This window comes from Patagioenas fasciata, chromosome 4, assembly GCF_037038585.1.
Source record: "Patagioenas fasciata isolate bPatFas1 chromosome 4, bPatFas1.hap1, whole genome shotgun sequence".
Taxonomy (NCBI): domain Eukaryota; kingdom Metazoa; phylum Chordata; class Aves; order Columbiformes; family Columbidae; genus Patagioenas; species Patagioenas fasciata.
In genome coordinates this window covers 13,131,116-13,150,381 of record NC_092523.1, presented here as the reverse complement: position 1 = coordinate 13,150,381, position 19,266 = coordinate 13,131,116, and the positions used below count along the sequence as shown (strand labels likewise).

At 45.7% G+C, this 19,266-nt stretch overlaps 3 protein-coding genes across 3 annotated transcripts; 1 reads left to right on the top strand and 2 right to left on the bottom strand.

Moving 5' to 3' along the window:
* CFAP184 (cilia and flagella associated protein 184) lies at positions 1 to 2,193 on the bottom strand. The gene is made up of 2 exons (XM_065836118.2): positions 1,408 to 2,193; positions 1 to 1,120 (listed from the first exon to the last, which is right to left on the bottom strand). Exons 1-2 carry the CDS (start codon positions 2,191 to 2,193, stop codon positions 566 to 568), a joined length of 1,341 nt encoding a protein of 446 aa, XP_065692190.1. The 3' UTR covers positions 1 to 565.
* A 385-nt stretch (positions 2,194 to 2,578) lies between these two features.
* Positions 2,579 to 8,600, top strand: TADA2B (transcriptional adaptor 2B). Its single transcript, XM_065836583.2, has 2 exons — positions 2,579 to 2,855; positions 3,910 to 8,600. Exons 1-2 carry the CDS (start codon positions 2,586 to 2,588, stop codon positions 4,900 to 4,902), a joined length of 1,263 nt encoding a protein of 420 aa, XP_065692655.1. The 5' UTR covers positions 2,579 to 2,585; the 3' UTR covers positions 4,903 to 8,600.
* A 1,672-nt stretch (positions 8,601 to 10,272) lies between these two features.
* On the bottom strand, positions 10,273 to 16,622 carry GRPEL1 (GrpE like 1, mitochondrial). Its single transcript, XM_065836584.2, has 4 exons — positions 16,479 to 16,622; positions 15,392 to 15,560; positions 13,781 to 13,862; positions 10,273 to 11,338 (listed from the first exon to the last, which is right to left on the bottom strand). Exons 1-4 carry the CDS (start codon positions 16,547 to 16,549, stop codon positions 10,992 to 10,994), a joined length of 669 nt encoding a protein of 222 aa, XP_065692656.1. The 5' UTR covers positions 16,550 to 16,622; the 3' UTR covers positions 10,273 to 10,991.
* Positions 16,623 to 19,266: the final 2,644 nt, after the last annotated feature.

Here is a 19,266-nt window from a genome sequence, read left to right as displayed (position 1 = left end):
TCTTGTGCACCACCAAGGCAAACTTGGGAGCCAAGTATATTTTCAAAATGGGTGAGTGGTTTGGTGCTTCTGTAGCACAGTAGCTGTGAGTCATGTCAGGTATTGACACTAAGCTGCTCTCCACTTCTCAGCCACATCTCTGAAAATCCCCCTCACCGTGTGCCCAGAGACAGGTGTCTTTATTGTACAGATGAAGTTGATATATTCCAAAATTCACAGAGAGGGTGACAGGATCAGGATTTGAGTTAGGGTGTGGTGAGTGCTCTGCTTAAGCAGTATTGCCGTGATCTTAAGGGACTGAATACTAAGATGGTTTTCTAACAGGATAGGCTTTTGGCTGTAGCTTTTTGTTTGTTTAAGATAGGCATATGTATATGGCTTCATCCAAAATAAGTAACTACTGTAATCTCTTCATTGAATGCATTGAATACCGACACATCACGTGGAAAAGGCTTTTTCAGGAGTGTGGTGTGGTATATTCCCCAGGGCTTACCAAAGAGACGCATGTTAAAATGGGAATGATAGAAAAGAAATAAACAAAGGAGTTTTCCATATGTTCTTTTCTTCAGTTGTCCTCAGCAAGAACAGAGTAATTGGCTTTCTTGATCTTTTTCTGAATTCCCCTACAGGTAACGATTAGCCCAGCATGGTGACGTTTTAGTGTTTCTAATTGCTGACTTAGCAGCTCTTCAGCATCCACCTTCTCCTCAAAGTCCCGAAGCAGTATCTCATTTCCAAGCAACCCACATTGCTGCTGCAATTTCAAATTGAGTTTCCGCAGTCTGTCTCTGGCCTGTTTGCTTTTGGTCAGAATGTCTCTCTTCTGTGCCAAGTCGATCTCAATGTCCATCAGTTCAGCCTTTCTGCTTGCATTATCAGCTTCCACAAACTGTAGTTTTTCCCTGAACTGGCTAAGAATATGTACTGCATTTGCTACCTTCTTTTTGAGCTTCAGGATTTCATCACTGAGGTCATCAACCCTTTTGCTGTGTTTCTGATTCTCTTTCTTCATTTGCTCTAAGTCCACAAAAGGCTGACCCTCCGCCTCTTCTGCCTGAGCTTTTAAGGTGGTTTCAAGGTTTTGGATTTCATGCTTCAGCTTGATGTTTTCCACACGGGCCTAGAGGAGTAGAAATAAAAGAAGAATTACTCTATTTCTTTAATCTTTGCCTTGCCAGAGAAGAAGTGACTCCATTTCAATTAAGTCATGATAATAATAAAACTGCAAGGGGAGAAAAGCATCACACATCTTCTGTTGTTTAATACTGAAAAGGTGCTTTTAGAGGAAGAAATTACCCTGTCTTCAACAAGAGGAAAAGGCCGGACTTGCAGCAATCTTTTTGATAAGAGAAGGCAGAGAAGGGACAGACGCCTGCAGCCACAGCTCCACCGGGGCCGTGCCCTCACCTCCCGCACTCGCCGTTCCTTGTCCCACTCCCTGTCCTGGATGTGTGCCGCTGCCTTCGCTGCCGCATCCCCGCCCAGCTGCCGGCAGAGGCTGGACACGGTCACCGCCTTCTTGCGGGCCTGGAAGACGGTCCACTCGGCCTGGGCCCGGGACTGCCGCTCCTCGCCGGCCCGCTCCCGGACCTCCAGCCTGCCCCGGCAGTCAGCGGCCACCAGCTCCCGCTGCTGCCGCAGCTCCTGCAGCCGCCGCAGGAGTTGCCCGTACAGCTGCGCCGAGCCCCGCTCTGCCCTCGGCCGCCGCGCTCCCTGCCGCAGCCGCAGCAGCTGTGCCAGTCGCATCTGCAGGCGGGAGCTGGCCTGCCGCAGCCGGTCCCGCTCGCCCGACAGCTGCCCGTACTGCTCCAGCAGCTCGTCCCGCTCCTGCCGCTCCTCCTCGTTCTCCTCCGCGGAGTCCTCCTGTCCGCCCCCTTGCTCGGCTCCCCCGGGGACGGCCGGAGCCGGGGGAACCGGCGGTTCCTCAGCCGGCGGGGCGGGAGGCGCTGTGCTCGCCGACTCGTCCTCGCTGCTCGACTCCTCCTCCCCGGCACCGCCGGCTGCTGGCGCGGCCACCGACAGCCCCGGCGGTCCCGCCGCGACCTCTGGCTCTGACGGTTCTGACAGCCCCGGCGGCTCCTTCTCCTCCAGCGCCAGCTTCTCTGGCTCGCAGGGCCCGTCGAGCACCTCGGGCCCTGGCGGCTCCCCTGCGGCATCCGGGCTCAGCTTCTCCGGCTCTGCCGCCGCCTCCATGGCCGGACCCCTCCCTGCTTCCCCCGTTGCCCGGGCAACGGGACTCGGCTCTGGCGGGTGGCCCCGCCCTTCTCCCCGGGCGCCGGCTCGGCCCCGCCCCCTCGCTTCTGACCACCACTCAGCAGCGGGGTCGCTTAGGATCCCCTCTTCGATTGGCTGCCGGAAAGGGCAGAGGAATCCCTGTCGGCCAATCGTAGCTTTTGATTTGTTTCAATACCCCTCGCGCTCAGGCGCCTTGGCCCCATTGGCCAGGGATGGGAAAGGAGGGCCGAGCCCTCCACGTCCATTGGCTGTCCTTTTCGGGGCTCCGCCCTCCGGGCGCACGGCCATTGGCGCTGCCGGCGTCGGGGCGTGCCGGCGCGTGCGCGCGGGCGCCGGGCGGGCGGGGTAAGATGGCGGAACTGGGGAAGAAGTACTGCGTGTACTGCTTGGCCGAGGTGAGCTCCCTGCGCTTCCGCTGCACCGACTGCGCCGACATCGAGCTCTGCCCCGACTGCTTCTCGGCGGGCGCCGAGATCGGCCCGCACCGCCGATGGCACGGCTACCAGCTCGTCGACGGCGGCCGCTTCACCCTCTGGGGCGCCGAGGCCGAGGGCGGCTGGAGCAGCCGGGAGGAGCAGCTGCTGCTGGACGCCATCGAGCAGTTCGGCTTCGGCAACTGGGTAAGGGCCGCCGGGGGGGGCGGGCGGGGGAACGGCCCGTCAGGGAGCGTCCGGCCTTCACCTGTCCCCTCAGCCCCAGCTGCGCCGTCCTCCAGCCTGGCTGCGTGACGGGGCTTGTACCTCTTCTGCTTCGTGTTCCACCTTTTCCTTCAGTGTGTCACCGCTCTGCACTTGCCGCTTCCCTTCCGTGTCAGTATACGGCCAGGCTCCCTTTTCAAAAATAGCAGCGGAGACCGTCATCATTTGATTCATTAATTGTTAATTGATTAAGTTTTGCTTCATTAAACGTAAAGAAAGAAATTCTTTACGGAGAGGGTGGTCAGGCATTGGAATGTCTGCCCAGGGAGGTGGTGGACTCACCGTCCCTGGAGGTTTTTAAAGTGAGACTGGACATGGCACTTAGTGCCATGATCTAGTAAACAGACTGGAGTTGGACCAAGGGTTGGACTCGATCTCTGAGGTGTTTTCCAACCCAGTCGATTCTGTGATCCTGTGACTTTTTCAAAATATTAAGGCTTATGATCATTGTAGCTTGTTTTAGTTCTTAAATAACTAGAAAAGCATAAATACCATATTTTGTACTGTAAATACTACCTTTATTACTATATTGCTTTAAAAGTACTTCACTGATGCAATGTAAGTGAGAAAAATCCAAACAACTTAGTGATCTCAGTGCTGGTGTGGGACTTAGGAAGCTTCCTGGTGATGCTAAGTGGATTTTTTGAGCAAGCGATGGATGCTTAGGAGTCCCCACGTGGATCCTGTGTCTCGATGGCGTTCCTGTACCAGAGGATCTGACACAGCTCACCTCAGTGGGGTTTCTGGTGCTGTGTTCATGGCTTACATGCCCCTGTGCACCTGTCAGTACTTAACTGGGCCTAAAAATGCAGATCTGGTGGAAACCTGGCTCATTTCAGTATTGCCAGAAAAGTTTAGGTGTTGTGAGGGTTGGCTTTTGAGGGGCAGGGAACAAGACCGTGCTCTTACCTGAGTGAACATTATGCTGGAGGTGTCACGGGAATCGCTTTATGATTCGCCCTTATTTTCCATTTAGGAGGACATGGCTGCTCACGTGGGGGCATCCCGGACGCCTCAGGAGGTGATGGAACATTACGTGAGCATGTACATCCACGGCAACCTGGGCAAAGCCTGCATCCCTGACACCATTCCCAACAGAGTGACGGACCACACGTGTCCCAGCGGCGGCCCGCTTTCTCCCAGCCTCACCACGCCGCTCCCGCCGTTGGACATCTCGGTGGCCGAGCAGCAGCAGCTGGGTTACATGCCGCTGCGGGACGACTACGAGATCGAATACGATCAAGACGCGGAGACTCTGATCAGTGGCCTTTCGGTGAACTATGACGATGATGACGTGGAAATAGAGTTAAAAAGGGCTCACGTGGACATGTACGTCAGGAAACTCAAGGAGAGGCAACGGCGGAAGAACATTGCACGAGACTATAACTTGGTACCAGCCTTTCTGGGGAAGGATAAAAAGGACAAGGAGAAAGCTCCCAAACGAAAGATCACAAAAGAAGAGAAGGAGCTGAGGCTAAAGCTGAGGCCTCTCTACCAGTTCATGTCTTGTAAGGAGTTTGAAGACTTCTTTGAGAACATGCACAAGGAGAGGATACTTCGAGCAAAGATTCGGGAGCTGCAGCGGTATCGTCGAAATGGAATCACCAAAATGGAAGAGTCGGCAGAATATGAGGCAGCCAGGCACAAACGGGAAAAGAGGAAGGAGAACAAAAACATTGCTAGTTCCAAGAGGGGGAAGGAAGATGGTAAAGAAGGTGAATTTGCTGCCATTGAAAACCTGCCAGGCTTTGAACTCTTATCGGACAGGGAAAAGGTGCTGTGCAGCTCTCTAAATTTGAGTCCTGCACGTTATGTGACTGTAAAAACTATAATCATTAAAGACCATCTCCAAAAAAGACAAGGAATTCCTTCCAAGAGTCGCCTTCCCAGTTACTTAGATAAGGTACTGAAGAAAAGGATTTTAAACTTTCTAACAGAAAGTGGTTGGATATCCAGGGATGCTTCATGAAGCAACTGATCTGAAAAAAACACAGCAGAGGCCCATTACGGCCTCAAGGACTCCGTTATTTTTTCCTTCCCTCCCCAAAGATACAGAAATTATGTCACTTAACAACAACAACAACAAAAAGCAAATACATAAACCCCCACACTATCCATGATCCATGGTTCAACTAGACTTTAGCTTTGGACCATGGAAAATACTTAATTTGTGAAACTTCTGCATAGGATTTCACTGCTTTTGGTACATAATCAGAACAGATTTCTTTCATGTGAACTTAATCCAGTAGTCCTGGAGTAGTTACTTTACTCTGTACTATTGGACAACTGAATATCAGCGTAATCCTTGCTTTTCTTTGAAGGTGGGAGATAGTTTCATTTCTTGGAAACTTTCCTCACCCTTTGTGTTTTGGCATAATACTGCCAGCAAAGTGAAGCTTACAGAAGTCCTGAGCTCAGGAGCACGGTGAGCAGGGATTTTTGTGACCGTTGCTAAGCTTTCAGAACATTCTCCTTAGTAACTACAGCCAAGGCACTGGGACAGTGGGGTGAGAGCTTCTGCGAGAATCCAGTGGGGTGAGCCATGGCAGGGAGTGGAGGGAGAGAAATGCTGCAGGTGAGATGTCTTCAGGTACTTGTGCTGCGGAAAGGGCTCTTGAAGAGCTGCCCTTGCACCCAGCTGATCCGGACATAGCTTTGACTTGAGTTTGTGCAGAAACAGACCCACTGAAGCTTTGATGTTAACTAATGAGTAGCGAAGTTGCAGGAGTACAGGGGAGCTGTGGCTGTGTGCGCCAGAGGAGTGGCCAGCACTACTGTGAAGTGGCTGATTTGGGCCAGAAATGGGGTTTGAGTGAGTAGGCAGTGAGTTGTCTTGTAGCAGTTGGGAGCCTCAGGCAGCAAAATTGCCATTTCCTCTTGCTGGCCAACCTGCTCCTCCTTTGATATCTACTGCTGAGCTTGTGTGGGCTGCCTCCTTCTGAATTTGATTGGGAGGGACAGGGAAAGGCAGCGAGATTCTCAGATGGGGAGTGATTGCTGAGATTGGATCTTAAAAAGTGAGAACTGATAGGCATTAGGTCAAAATCCACAGCTAATGTGCTCCTCAGTACAGAGCTGTGAATCAAGCCATTCTGGGGTTCTAATTGCACATTCCTTGAAACATACCGGACTAAACGTGCTGAATTGTAGATGCGGCCCAGGGCGGTGAGCAGAGAGCAGCTCGAGCGGTGACAGGTCCCAGCTCTGAGTCCAGCCCGAATGGGGTGTTCGTGACAGGTGGCAGCTGGCGACATAACGCAGCACTTGACAGGAATGCCTGATCCACAGTCCTGTTTTAGTACGATCTACCGATTAAGGGAAAGATGTTGAGGGAGGACTAGGAAAGGATTTCTATACTGATTTCATCCTTAAATTCTTGTGCTGGTATTTAACCAAATGAATGAGTGGTGGTTGCCATGCGGAAGACAGCACAGCGTTACTGTGCCTGAGCCTCTCTCGGGGTCGTGTCCAGAGCAGGAAGCTGTGAGTGGAGTCAGCTGGTCAGGTCTGGTGTGCCAAAACAGGGAAACCCACTGGCTGCGGAACAAGTGCGAGTACTGGAAATGTCATCTTGGTTTGATGCTTTGGGCTGTAGTCAGTGAGGATACCACGAAATCTTAGAACAGTATTAATTCTGCAACTTGGCAGAGGTAAACTGCTCAGAACTGGATTCTAGTTAACGTATCCAGTGTTACCAAAAGAGTGTTACCAGTGAGTTTAGAATAGATGGGGTACAATTACAAAGCCAGCATTTCTAAGGAAGAAGAAACCAAAATTCTAGTGCCTTTTTCTTTTGAGCTTGTGATGTTATGTCCCTTCAAAAAACATAAGGGCTATGTCCTCTCGGAGGCAATACTTTGGTTGGCTTACCTGTAAGTGGCTTGTTGTGGAATTCTGTGAGACAAAACGGTCTCTCCTTGGCAGCAGTGGAACTAACTGCGATGTGCTGAGTAGCTTTAAGAACCACGTCCACCCCATGTGCATGTACAAACCGCACACGAGTTCATCAGGTATAACCCCTTGGTTATTTTCTCTGTCCTGCTCCTGTGGGAAGGAAGCTCAGCCTTTCTTTCTAGTATTCTAGTTATGCAATTTAGTTCTTCCTGTACCTTCCTACCTACCTGCCATAATGCACCATTACTGAGAGTGTTCTGGAGCTCAGCTCTGCATGGAGCTGGGAGTTTAAAAGAATTTATTTTTTATTATGTTCTTTCTCAATTTTTTTTTAATATTTCTACCTGTTTTAGCACATCTAAATCTAACTGAAGCAATAGTCTATAAAGCCCATTGGAACAATAACTTAAAAAAAATCTAGGCACCAATGAGTCATTTAAATGTTGAAGTGAATTCTGCATTTATACTTCGTAGTTTCTTAATTCCTCAGCCCCTCCAAAATGTTTCTTTGGTGCTAGACCTAACTTATTGAACATCAAAATGAATGTAAAATAAAGTATTTTTAACGTATGAAATATGGATATCAATATTTATTTTATACTTTCAAGCACATTCAAGGTGGTAAATGTTTGCTTTAGCAAATACTAGTCCCTTGGAAAGGGCTTCCCTAGAAGCAATGTCTCACTGTCAGCTATGCTTTTGATTTCAAAGGTGACTTGCACTAGAGGATGCTGCTGTTCCGTATTTTCCCATGGAACTGATTTAGTCCAAGCATTCCTTTGTTATGAGCTGCTGTTTGTTTGTTTTAAAGTTGAGATGCAGTTATGTTAATGCAGCAACTTACTAGAGCTACGCTGCTTCTCTTTGGTGGTGAAGGGGCTGAGAAAAAATATGGCAAAGAGCTCTTCAACTTGTATCTTGTGTTGATCTGGAAGTGCTTCCTGTACTGTACCGATAAGCTAGCCTTCATGTTGCTAATGAAAATGTTTTATATGCTTAATGCTCTTGACTTTTCTAATTAAAGACATTACTAATGATAGTATCTGTTCTAACAGCATTGATGTAAGCCTATGAAAAAGTGACACTCTCTAAGCTGTTCAAAATACTGACCTTCTGCTACTCATAGAGGCAGAAATGTCTGTTTTAATGCTGTATGTTTACTTCAATCAGTCCAGTCCCAGTGATGTTCTACAGTAATATTTGCTCAATAGGTAACACAGGAGCATTCATCTCCGTTCTGCGTGTACCACCCAGTGCAGAAGGGCTTGTAACGGAGTGTTCTGGATACACACCCTCCCGCTTTACATTCTGTTGCGGTCCCAGCAAGCATTAAGAATAGCATTAGTAGGTTTGCACGAGTCTTTGACCATAAGCTGCCTTTTAAGTCACACAAACTAAGCACTCTGCCATTATTCTCTTGTGCAGCGGCTGCATCAAATTTCTTTGCAACTGTAATGGACTTCTTTAGCCTTTCGGTTTACTATTTCTTCTTGCAAAATGTTTTTGCATGTGCCCCAGTTGCTCTTAAGTGATGACACATTGAAATACTGTGAAGGAAGGTACCTGCTGAGCACATTCAGCTCATCAGCTTCTTCCTTAAAGGGAATGTTGCACTCATTTGATCTGTGTACTGGTGTAGTGGTGCCAGACACACAAATGCCTGTGCTAAAATAATGGAAAACCTAACTGATGTTGTGCACACTCAGTATTTTACTAGGTTTTTGCATTGTACAGTGGTAAATAAACTTGTATTAAAGTTCTTTCCATTACTGACTTAGTGGTAACGTAGCTTGTGTAATGAGGAACACGGTTTAAGCCTTTGCAATAACAAATGGAGATGCATTTTAGTTACATGATGATGGGTGGAGAAGTGGTTTTTATGAAACAGCTAAACCAGAAGTACTGCTGGAGGCTGCTTTGCCGGCTCTTATGGTTCAATTTCAGGACCACCTTCCTCTGCTTTCTTCCGTGTGTCTTACTGTTGTACAGCAGAGGGCACAGGTGGTTTGGCTCTCAGCAGACTAGCTCTCCAAGCTGAAAGCCTCTCTATTCAGAGAGGGCAGGCTGAGGAAAAGGAACTGCTTAAATGAGATACTCGGATTTAAAGATACTAGTTTGAGTCTTGTGCTGAACCTTTAACAATAACTTGTGTTTACATCCACCCTGAATGAAGTCATGTAGTCCAAAAAAGACAGTTTATGTGAGGTGCTGGGAAGCTCATTAACAAAAATCTTGATCTGCTCGGGAAGATGATGTCCCTTTGTTTAATTGCCCTACTGGAAAAACTTCTATACTAGTGAAGTTATTAGATTTAGATCCAGATGGGCTGGGGGGATTGGGCAGAATGATACATGACAGTTCAAAAGCGGTATATAAATTGACCCTGGTCCCTTTATGGCATCAGTTCAGTGTGGGTTCCAATAAAAAAACCAAACCCCTTTCTTCAGTCGCGCTTCACACAGCTCCAGTGTGCTCTAACCCAGATGGGAAAAAGTTACCTTCAAATTCAACTTAAGTATATGTAATCCTCCCCCCTTATTTTTCTCCTGTAGTTTTACACTCAAGTGTTTGCATTTTGATCCTTGTACTTTTGTTTAAAAAAAAATTAATGCTGTATTCATCTTCTCTCACACACTGAAGATTATTCTCCCTCTCTTGCTCAGTTAGGGCACTGATTTTCTTTCTTAAAGAAAGAATGAATCCTTAGACAGGATTAACCCCCAAACAGCAGTACACCCTTCTGTTGTTCCTTGTTAACTGTCTGATTCCCATGTGGGAAAAAAAAGTCTTGAAGAACAAGTAATCACTTTCCACCATGAGTAAGTCTAGTGTTCAGCAAGCTGTTGGCAACTCTGCATATGAACCAAACCAAAACAAATCAGCAGCTGACCTTAAGGTAAGAAGGTCCGTAATCCAACACAACCAGAAACAAGGGTGAAAAATCCACAAGTGCTTACTGTTTACCAGATCCTAACAAACAACACATACAGGTTTGAAGTTTCTGTCCTGTGTGTTAAATGTGTGGCCTTTGAGGATGTGAGAGGACAGATGCTTTGTCAGTTGTGTAATTTGCCAGGTTCCATCCGCTCCTATCCCAGTGACCAGAAAAATGCAGGACAAAGCATTCGGTTAATCACATATTTTAGCCTGATTCTGCAGGACTGGGAGCAGCAGGTGGAGTTCGACAAGGCAAGAGCTACACAGGGAAAAAGTTCTGTTGCAACTCAAGACTCAAGCTGAGTAAATGCAAGAAATAGAGATAAAAACTAAGTTCACAGGGTTTTTTTGAGCCACTTACGTGCAATTATTTATGTAATTTAAAAGGCAGTATTTACCCAACTCTCAGCTTCTCACTTCTTTAGGTATTGTGGCTTTCAGCAGGATTGTAACTACAGTTTGCATAAGAAACCGATTGTAAAGCTTGGAAGTTACAAGACTATCAAAATTGTTTAAACCAATTTATACAATATTAAATTAAAAATCCAGAGATAGGATAAATTCCATTGGTTCTTCAATGCCATACAAGTATTAGATGGTTTTCTTGCGTCAACATTACTATAGAATACAAAGGGTTGAACAATTACAAAATATATCTACTCTCCATTGCCTTTTATTTACAGGTCAGAATTCACAAAGGTTTTAATTCCAGTTGTTGAGACTGTTTCTGAAGAGGCAGAGGGCATTTACCACGAGTGTGTAAAAGCTGATGGACACTTGCAGAAAATGGGTTATTTCTATTACTTCACCCACTTCTGCAATGTTACATTCTAAAAAACAAAAGGACATGTTTGAACCACTATTTGGATTTTCAATCTACACACAGTGATAAATGGGGGATTGCAAAATTCTTGTGAGCGTTACGTTCCTTTCAATTTCGTGCACCTTCAGTAGCAATAGTTGTAAAAACTGTTATCTAAGCTGGAGCATGAGAGGGCGTAATAGCTCTTGTGTTTCACACTTACGAAGGGAGTTTACAGAACAGTGATGGTGAAGGCCACTAAGCAGGAGAATTTCAACAATTGCATCATTTTCACTGGGAGACCTCAACCAGTTCATTTAAACCTCTCAGGCAGGGGGCAGAGGAATGAGGAAAGCACAGTGTACGAGAAAAACCATCCAGCTGTTTAATAGTTGTATGGCATTTTCAACTCTCAGATTAAGCAGCTAAGCTTCCTTCACAACACCCACCAGGGCAGGCCGCAGCGTACGCCCGTGCAGCTTATAGCCAATCTTGGATACCAGTGCGATAGTGCCTGGCTCCTGCCCTTCCACGGGAGCGTGGAACAATGCCTCGTGTTCATAGGGATCGAACTTGGCTCCGACAGGATTCAGTCTGAGCAGGCCGTGTTTTTTGAACACTTTTTGAATCTGTACTTCTGTCATAACAAGACCTTCATATAAGCTCTTCAGGTGAGGATTTTCATCCTTAATTTCTTCTTTTGGAACACTTTCTGTTGCTTTCTCCAAAATGTCTGCAACTTCTAGTAAGTCCTTACAGAAGCTCTGAATCCCTAAAAAGCAATAAAAGAGAAGGGACTGGGATTAGTCTACTGACAGAAAGAAAAATTAAAACAAAACAACCCCACAACCTACGGCAATAATCTGTACCCTGTTAGATTTTTAACAAGATATGTGGTACTGTCAATCTTCGGGCTAAAATGTTCTTCCCCATTTTACTTGATGATAGAGAACTATTACAGATATCTTGAAATACACACCACCCCCTCTAGTTTTATGGAAAAAAATGTATTTCAGCTTCATACTTGAAAGAGTCAAAGCTATGCTGATGAGCTGACATTAACAGTTAGAATTCTAACCAAAGGTACCAAAACCTTCAGATGATTTAATGTAATTCCCTCACGTGTCTCATCCTGGGATTCACCTAAAGTTCAAAGCATTATGTTGCCCTATTCCGACCCTTTCATCTGATGTGCTAAAAATATTTGTAAAGGAAAAAGCATCTAGTCAGACTGACGAGGAGTCCAAGAGATGAACAGGGATTCTTCCATGAACGACAAGAACTCTCACCTCTCCGTCCCACTGCAAATCACTTTTACACAAGTCAGAAGCTGTGCCTTGTAAAGACCAAGCAATTCTGAAGCTAACAAAACTCTGTGTCCTGAAGCTGCTTGCTGGTCCACACTAAAAGAATCTGGACTAATACTGCTGAAGGCAAACTGTCTCTAGAAATCATGAAAAATCACAGTGATTCAGTAGAATAACACATTTCTACATAGAGGTGAGGCAGTGACAAACTGTACTGCATTTCGGGAGCCTTGGGGTTTTTTTGAGGGCAAGGGGGGTCTTGGTGGTTGTTTTGTTCTGTAGCCACAGGCAGACTTTTTAATTCTAGCTCACATTTTAGATGGTTTTTTTGTGGTTTTTTTCTTACCAAGAAAGAATATGAACATTAAGCAGAGGCCACGGCTTTGGTTTGAACAACAAGAGCTATGAAAGCACCTTGTAGGATCTACAGGGATCAGCTCGTTGTCAGGAAAGGGTCACTATAACAACTGCACAACTTCAAGGAGACTCAAACTCTTTATAGAACAATAACTAACCATGTCTAAGTAGTTCCAAAAATAGGAACAAATGAATTCAAGTTTTAAATTCAAACTAAAACTGGGGTTAGGGCTGAAGTGTCCCAAATATAGATTAACCAGTTGCCTTGTGATCTGGATCAAATCAAATCACCAAACTCTTCAGAAGGTGGTTTATTTTGCCTTGTGGATATATATATATTATATGTTTTTTTTTCTTTTTTTTTTGTGTATGTTACCTCTGCGGGTATCTGACCACATCCCTCTGAATTTATGCAAGTATCAGAAATGAGTTTCTCTTCCTTCAACAGAAAAAGTAGTCATATACAGATGATAAAACTTACAATCATGCAGATTATCTGTAATTTAGTTTTCAAGAGAAATTTTATTTGCATATTTATTTCTGTTGTAGCATCTCTGAGCTCAGACATGACTCAAAGTCCTTCTGCAATAAGTAGCGTATTAGTGAAACAATGCTTATTGCAAATCACTTTCAGGATGAAGCATTCAAACATCCATGAAAAAGATACAAGAATACTATATAATGGAGAAATGCTTTTTATGACAGGACACAATAACTGAAGATCCTGTATTAAAAATTCTGCATTCAGAATTAAACTATACAGCTATGTATAGTGTGTGGCAAAAAAAGGGCAACTCATGTTTCAAGCCAGAGTGACAAACCCTAAGATGATTGAGCACTCTTCTGCTGCAGTATCTGCATACCATTTCTGTTTGACAGATTTGTATCTGAACTCAAAATCAGATGTCAGCAGCCTGGCTCTTGAAGAAAGATGTGTTTTCTAGCACGCCTCATAGCCAGTGATTGTGCCTTCCTACCACTGAAAAGAAACCACCCACCTAAACATATTACTTCTAACTTAAAAGCCATGGCCTTCATCAGACCAGAAAAGTTATTCAAATGTAAAAGGCTAAAAAAGGAAAAAACATCCCCAAAAACCCAAGCCCATAATAAACAACAAGAACAAAAAAACCTCAAACCAGAAGGAAAGCTAGTATGCCATACTCTTGGTTCTGTTTTTGCAGTCAGTTTTGAAATTGAAGTGGGTGAAAAAGGCAAACTTCAGGCTGCAGACCTTATTGAAAAATCTGCTAGTGCAGTACATATTGTAGGAAATCAGATATCAAAGTTGAAGAAAATTTCAAGTTGTTGACTTTAGCAGTTTAAGTCTTGCCCTTGTCTAGCGAGATGATTTCAATTCTGATGCAAAGCAAGGAAGCATTCAAACCTCTCTGCCTCAAATACATTTTTAACCGAGTAAACCAAGTCAGAATCACTGGAAAGTACAGCTTGTCAAAACTGCAGGCCAGGCAGCTCTATTTTTCAGGCTTTGCATTTCACACTGGTATTCCTGGGTCTTACGAGTACACACAAAAAGAGCCTCCACTGACCATATAACTTTGCCTCTTCTACCAGTTTCTGGCTTCTTTGCCTCACGTTTTCTGCATCTGCCAAGGCACGCTTGTACTTCTCCTAAAGAAGAAAAACCAGCAACAGATTTCATTCTTGGTGGTTGGGCAGTTGACAATAATTCAGTACATTCAGTATAAAAAAGCATTTTAAACAGTTACATAACCTAAACCTACCATCTAAAGAGTAAGCTGAAAACAACATGCCAATTATCACAGCAGCCTTCCTACCGAGGCAGATATTTGCTCCATTTCAGTGCAGACAGAAGAGAGGGAAAGGAAATAAGATGGATTTCCAGACACTCACTATTTGTCAATAGATTAGCTGGAAGAAATTTTTAACTCTATGGATATATCACATTTTATGAATCAAAGATTTCTGCTTTTTTCTGCTGTGTGTTCACAGAAAGCCTTCATCAGTCAAAAGGTATTTTGAGACTATGAAAAATGAGATTTAACCAGCCATGACTTTCAAACCGTCCCTTCCCTCTCCATACGTACCACGGAGTGTCCTCCCGTTTTTTCAAACTTCACTAACTATGAAGTCTTAACTCCGCTATTGATCAGGTTAAGTTTTGGACTGTTCCTAGCAAGACAGCTATCTAGCAGATGCACAAAGAATGAAATTCAATAAATTCAGGCACTTCAGGTTGAGCTCTTCACATCCAGACCCAAACTCTACGTTGGGCTTCCACTCTCAGTATGTTTGATCTTCACATTCTAGTGAAGAATCTCAAACCAGAATAAAAAAATTGTTAACAAGTTGACTGAAAAGCCACATTTGGTAGCCAACAGCAAATGCTTTCAACAGAGATGTTAAATGATGTCTCAGTTTTGTCCTTCAGGGCTTTGGGGAGGGCAGCAGAAACAAAACACAATCCACTTATGAGCCATAGGTGCTGCTTCTACAAAAGTTTCTGGGCTACCTCTCAAAGTCTCAAAGACTCTAGGAAGACATTTCATATAAAACATTCATCCAGAACAGCAACACCTTTGCTTAATTCTCATCTCTCACCTCTCATGGCATTCTTCACCCTCTGCTGAATTCACGGAAGGGAACGTGATGTTTCAGCCTTGTGTTGGAAGGGCTCTCCAACAGAGAAGGTTTGAAACTCCCACTTCCTCAGCACGCAATAAGTACAGTATTATATTAAAGCTAACCATCATTAACCTAGACCTTTGGAAAAGTCAGCAGCTGTTTTCAGAAAGCCTACTCTTAGCACACACAAACACGCACAAAGACACACGCAAACTCTTCAATGGGCTTCCAAAAATTTCTCCACTAAGCAACACCTAAGTGAACTGAAGTGAGTAAAACCAAGAAACAAATTTTCAGGCTGGAAGAGATCCAATTCTATGCAGAAATTTGAATTAAAACTATCAAAAAAATCTTAATTTTGGACCAGGACTGCATCTCAGGTCTTGTAGCACATCTACTCTTCAGTTTAAAGAAATTATCAAATCACAGGTTTTTATTCAGCAACTAAACAAGAGTGACAAAAGCCATCCAGATTGTGTGCTGCAAACCCATAACGAATGCTCTTAAGAATGCGGTTTGTAAGATATTTAACCTGATGACTAAAAGATACTTACAGTAACTTCTTTTAATTGTTCTTCCAGTTTAGTCTTTTCTTCATGTAACGTTTTTTCAGCAGAGCTGGGTTCAACCTTCTGCTCATTTTGGCTCTGACTCTGGTCCTCTTCCAAGTTCTGGCCAGTATTTTTCTGTTGTGTTGCTACACAAAGCAGCCGTGGAGAAGTCCTACGGCAAAAACATGTGGACAGTATTAATCAGTGGCTTACTTTGTAAGCTGCATTTTCTGGATATACTGGACACTTTGACATATCAATGTCTATAAAATTCTCACACTGAAGCTCAAATTAATACACCAATTTAAGGTCTGTGAAACTGCAGAATGTCTCATCAGTAGTAACTGAACTTGGCTTATTTAAACTGTTGCAAAAAATAATTCTGCTGCAAGATAACAACCACTAGGCAGCAGCTTGTAAGTGCCTGTTATATTCATTTTATAAAGCCACAGCAACTTTAAGGAGAATATGAGCTTGTATTCAGCACAGAATTCTATGAGGAAGCAAACCTAGTGTATGTGATGCAATCACCTGCAACAGTCCCCAGCAGGCACACTATCGACAGCAGCGGTTTGCCTCCAGTTGCCAAAGAGCAATGGAAAGGCGCCTTCACTGTCACTGCTGTATCGCCAATGTCACAAGAACTGACCAATCTCCATTAAGAGGCCTACCGATCCTTTCCTGACGTTCCTTAGGCTGAACTGCCGGAGCTGCCTGAGCAAACCTGTTCACGACGAGGCGGGCAGGTCGGGGCCACACGGACTAAAGGCCTCGGATCCCTGCCCGCCACCTCCAGCCCTCGGGCCCGGCGGCGTTCGGACTCTGGACCGGGCCGCAGCTCAGGGGGAGGGGAAGGGGCAACCTGGCACATGGCGGCAGGGGGCAGGAGGTCGGCACCAGCCCGTCCCGGCTGTGGGACGGGGCTCCCCGGCGCGTAGCCGGAGGGCCGGGGCGCGAGGGGTGAAGCATCGCGCCGGGGCTGGGCCCCGCTCTGCTCCCGGCTCGGCCGGGCGATGGCGAGGCGGTGAGTGAGTGCAGACCCGGACCCGTCCCGCCGCGCGCGATCCAGCCCAGGTGGCGCGACCCTCACCTCAGGGAGAAGCTCAGCAGCGGGTACCGCGGGCGCAGCGCGGCCCGCACGCACTGGGCCACCGCCGCCATAGCGCCTGCCTGCCCACCGACCGCCTCGCCCCGGGCCTCCGCGAGACCGCCGCCAATCAGCCAGCGGGTCTGCTAAGAGTGACGAGGCCGACGACCAATCCGCAAGGCAGATGCACACCTCAGGCCAAACAGGCGAGGCAGGAGGCGGAGCCCGCAGCTCTTCCGGGGCGCTCCTGTGAAGAACGCTCTACCCCACTCCCCTAGCCCCCCCTCGTGGCGGAAGATGACGCGCGGATGGGCGTGGCCGCGGGGCGGGGCGGGGCTCGCGAGCCGCGTGAGGGCGGGACGGGACGAGGGCGTCGCTGCCCTAAGTGCGGGTGTTGTTGGGTCGCGGCGGGTCTCGTCGCCCTTCCGCGGGGCGGTGGAGCGTCATGCGGGGAGCGAGAGGCTGCGGGAGTTCGCAGGGCACGGGCTGAGCCCGAGCGGCGGGATTTTCCTGTCACAACTGACCAATGCAAGCAAGGAGCAGTTTGGTGGCTGCGGGTGAAACCGTCTCTAATGGTTCACATCTTACCTGTGCAAATTGTGGCTGGAAAGGTTTGAAGATTGCAGCTCATTTCAACTGCTGAATAACCCTGTTACCAGTAATACCTCGTAGCATCTGTCAGTAGTTTGTCTGCAAAGCTCCACGTAGATGTTTTCATCACTATAGCTGCTGTACACACTTCTCTTGGATAATCATGATCTAAAATCATGAGCTTTCTTTAAAAGGGATAATGTTGCTCATCCACTGCTTCCACACGTGGCCACCTGTGTGTGCAGCCTTTTTGTGCAGTGTCCTGTGCACCTGACGCTCTGGGAACCCCACTCCATAACACCTGAGCGACTTCTTAACTTCTAACAGCAGTGGTGTTGATTAGTTTGTCATTATCCTGTTAAAAGGGGGAAAAAAACAAGGTCATGAGTTTATCGTACGGTCCCAAAGCGAGTTCTAGATTATCCATGAATGCCTGAACACCAGCTGTTAACCTGATTTTTGCATGCGTTTGTGCACTTTGCAAACAAGATCTGAAGGATGCAGGAGATGCAGATTCCATAATGCAAATTCAATACATGTTATATTCAAGGATATAATTAAAATATTACTAAAATAAGGTGCAGAAGATGCTTCTGGCTGGCCGCATGGGAATCTTGCAGAAGTTAGAACCATGCCAAGTTCAATCAAACTTCAGCAGAGTGCACTAAGCTTTCAGCATGGCCTTTATTTGGCAGGTTTGCTTGTCTCGGTGTGTTACTTCACAGCCTCTGCAGAAATCAGGATAAATGGTATAACGAAGCCAGTGGCCTCATACCATGACAACTGCTAGACGCCAAGCAGTCTCGCTGTCTCTTACCGTTGCATGGATGTGGAATTTCCTCTCATGAGAAGGTTTGGAAGTGCTAGAAGTGTACCAGTAAATGCTCTTGGGTGACAACAGGCAATAGCTCTAAATAAGAACCAAATGATTTTACAGTCCGTGGTTTTTATATTTTGGTGATTGCTGCTTTGTGATGTGACACTGGTACAGTCCAACTGCTTGCCTGTAGAGAACACAGCAAAGGAAAAGGGGGGTTGCCATGTGCTGTCTGTACACCGAGTGGCTGTAGTGCTGTCAGTATCTGCTTTCTGGAACATAGGTAAGCCACAAATTCCAAACTTCATCCTCAGAAATACTGAAATAAGAAGTTGAAATCTGTTAAAGATGCCGATAATTCTGAGGAAGGATCAGAGAGACCAAGGAAAAAAATAGGAATAGCCACAAAGGATGATACCCGTGGAAGCCATGAAGAAATGAGACAGAAGATAAGCGGATCTTTAGGTCTGATGTTTTTAAATATTTCCTGGAAAGATTATTGGTTCCTTACAAAACCCAGACAAGCAGTTAGCTCATCTCGTCTGTTGTTTTCCCTGACACCCTTGGCATGCAGCTTCCTACTTCAGCCTTTCTTCATTCTCTGCTGCCTACCATTTGTGGAAGTTGAGCTTGGTTAATGATTGATCACCAAATCACAGATTTGATAACAAAAGGTTGAGAGAGCCCCATTGCCAGCATGTCTCGTTAATAACCAAGTAAAATATATTGGACTTGAGACTTCTGAAACAAGTTCCTTCTTGTATATAGGACCCATTTACCCCAAATGATGGTTCATAGGCTTTCTGCAAGTAAATTTTCAAGCTACTCTGCAGTGAAAATGAGTTTTATTGTGATTTTCTCAACTTGAACAGCCGTGAAAAAAACATGGCTAGTACAGATACTGATGGCTCAAGACTAAACAGCATGTGCAGCATAAAAGAAGAGGATGCAAGTTTATGTGGAGCCTGTTCGGATAATGAATGATGTTGGCTGTAAGTACTGTCTCACTTTGACAAAAAAGAGTTTTCATGCTTTGTTCTGACTTACAGTATTGCAGTCTGTTCTGTTTTAATTGTAGTGCCACCTAGTGGGTTAGGGTTTTTTTTTTTTTAGCTAATTAGTTTTCAGCATCTATTGCTTGACCTGGTTGGCAGTCACAGATGTTCAGGAACAAGCACAGTTTTGTTCTTGAGCAGTTCTATCCATATCAAACGGTCTTTTGCTCTTCACATAAATACCAGGTTTGAATATGATTTGATGATAAGTAATGCTTATCCTGAATTCTGAAACATTAACCAGCTGCTGCATTTCAACTTGATGTGGTTAAAAGTGAGTCTGTTCTCTAATTTTGGTGGACTAGTGACAGAGTCACTAGTCTGAATA

What these genes read in the sequence shown, in the direction of transcription:
- CFAP184 (XM_065836118.2), bottom strand. Translation starts at nt 2,193, where the DNA reads ATGGAGGCGGCGGCAGAGCCGGAGAAGCTGAGCCCGGATGCCGCAGGG. An exon ending in AGGAACGGCGAGTGCGGGAG is followed by an intron (nt 1,121 to 1,407) that starts GTGAGGGCACGG and finishes CTACTCCTCTAG; the next exon opens with GCCCGTGTGGAAAACATCAA.
- TADA2B (XM_065836583.2), top strand. Translation starts at nt 2,586, where the DNA reads ATGGCGGAACTGGGGAAGAAGTACTGCGTGTACTGCTTGGCCGAGGTG. An exon ending in AGTTCGGCTTCGGCAACTGG is followed by an intron (nt 2,856 to 3,909) that starts GTAAGGGCCGCC and finishes TTTTCCATTTAG; the next exon opens with GAGGACATGGCTGCTCACGT.
- GRPEL1 (XM_065836584.2), bottom strand. Translation starts at nt 16,549, where the DNA reads ATGGCGGCGGTGGCCCAGTGCGTGCGGGCCGCGCTGCGCCCGCGGTAC. An exon ending in CTGCTGAGCTTCTCCCTGAG is followed by an intron (nt 15,561 to 16,478) that starts GTGAGGGTCGCG and finishes TTTTTGCCGTAG; the next exon opens with GACTTCTCCACGGCTGCTTT. An exon ending in AACAATTAAAAGAAGTTACT is followed by an intron (nt 13,863 to 15,391) that starts GTAAGTATCTTT and finishes TTTCTTCTTTAG; the next exon opens with GAGAAGTACAAGCGTGCCTT.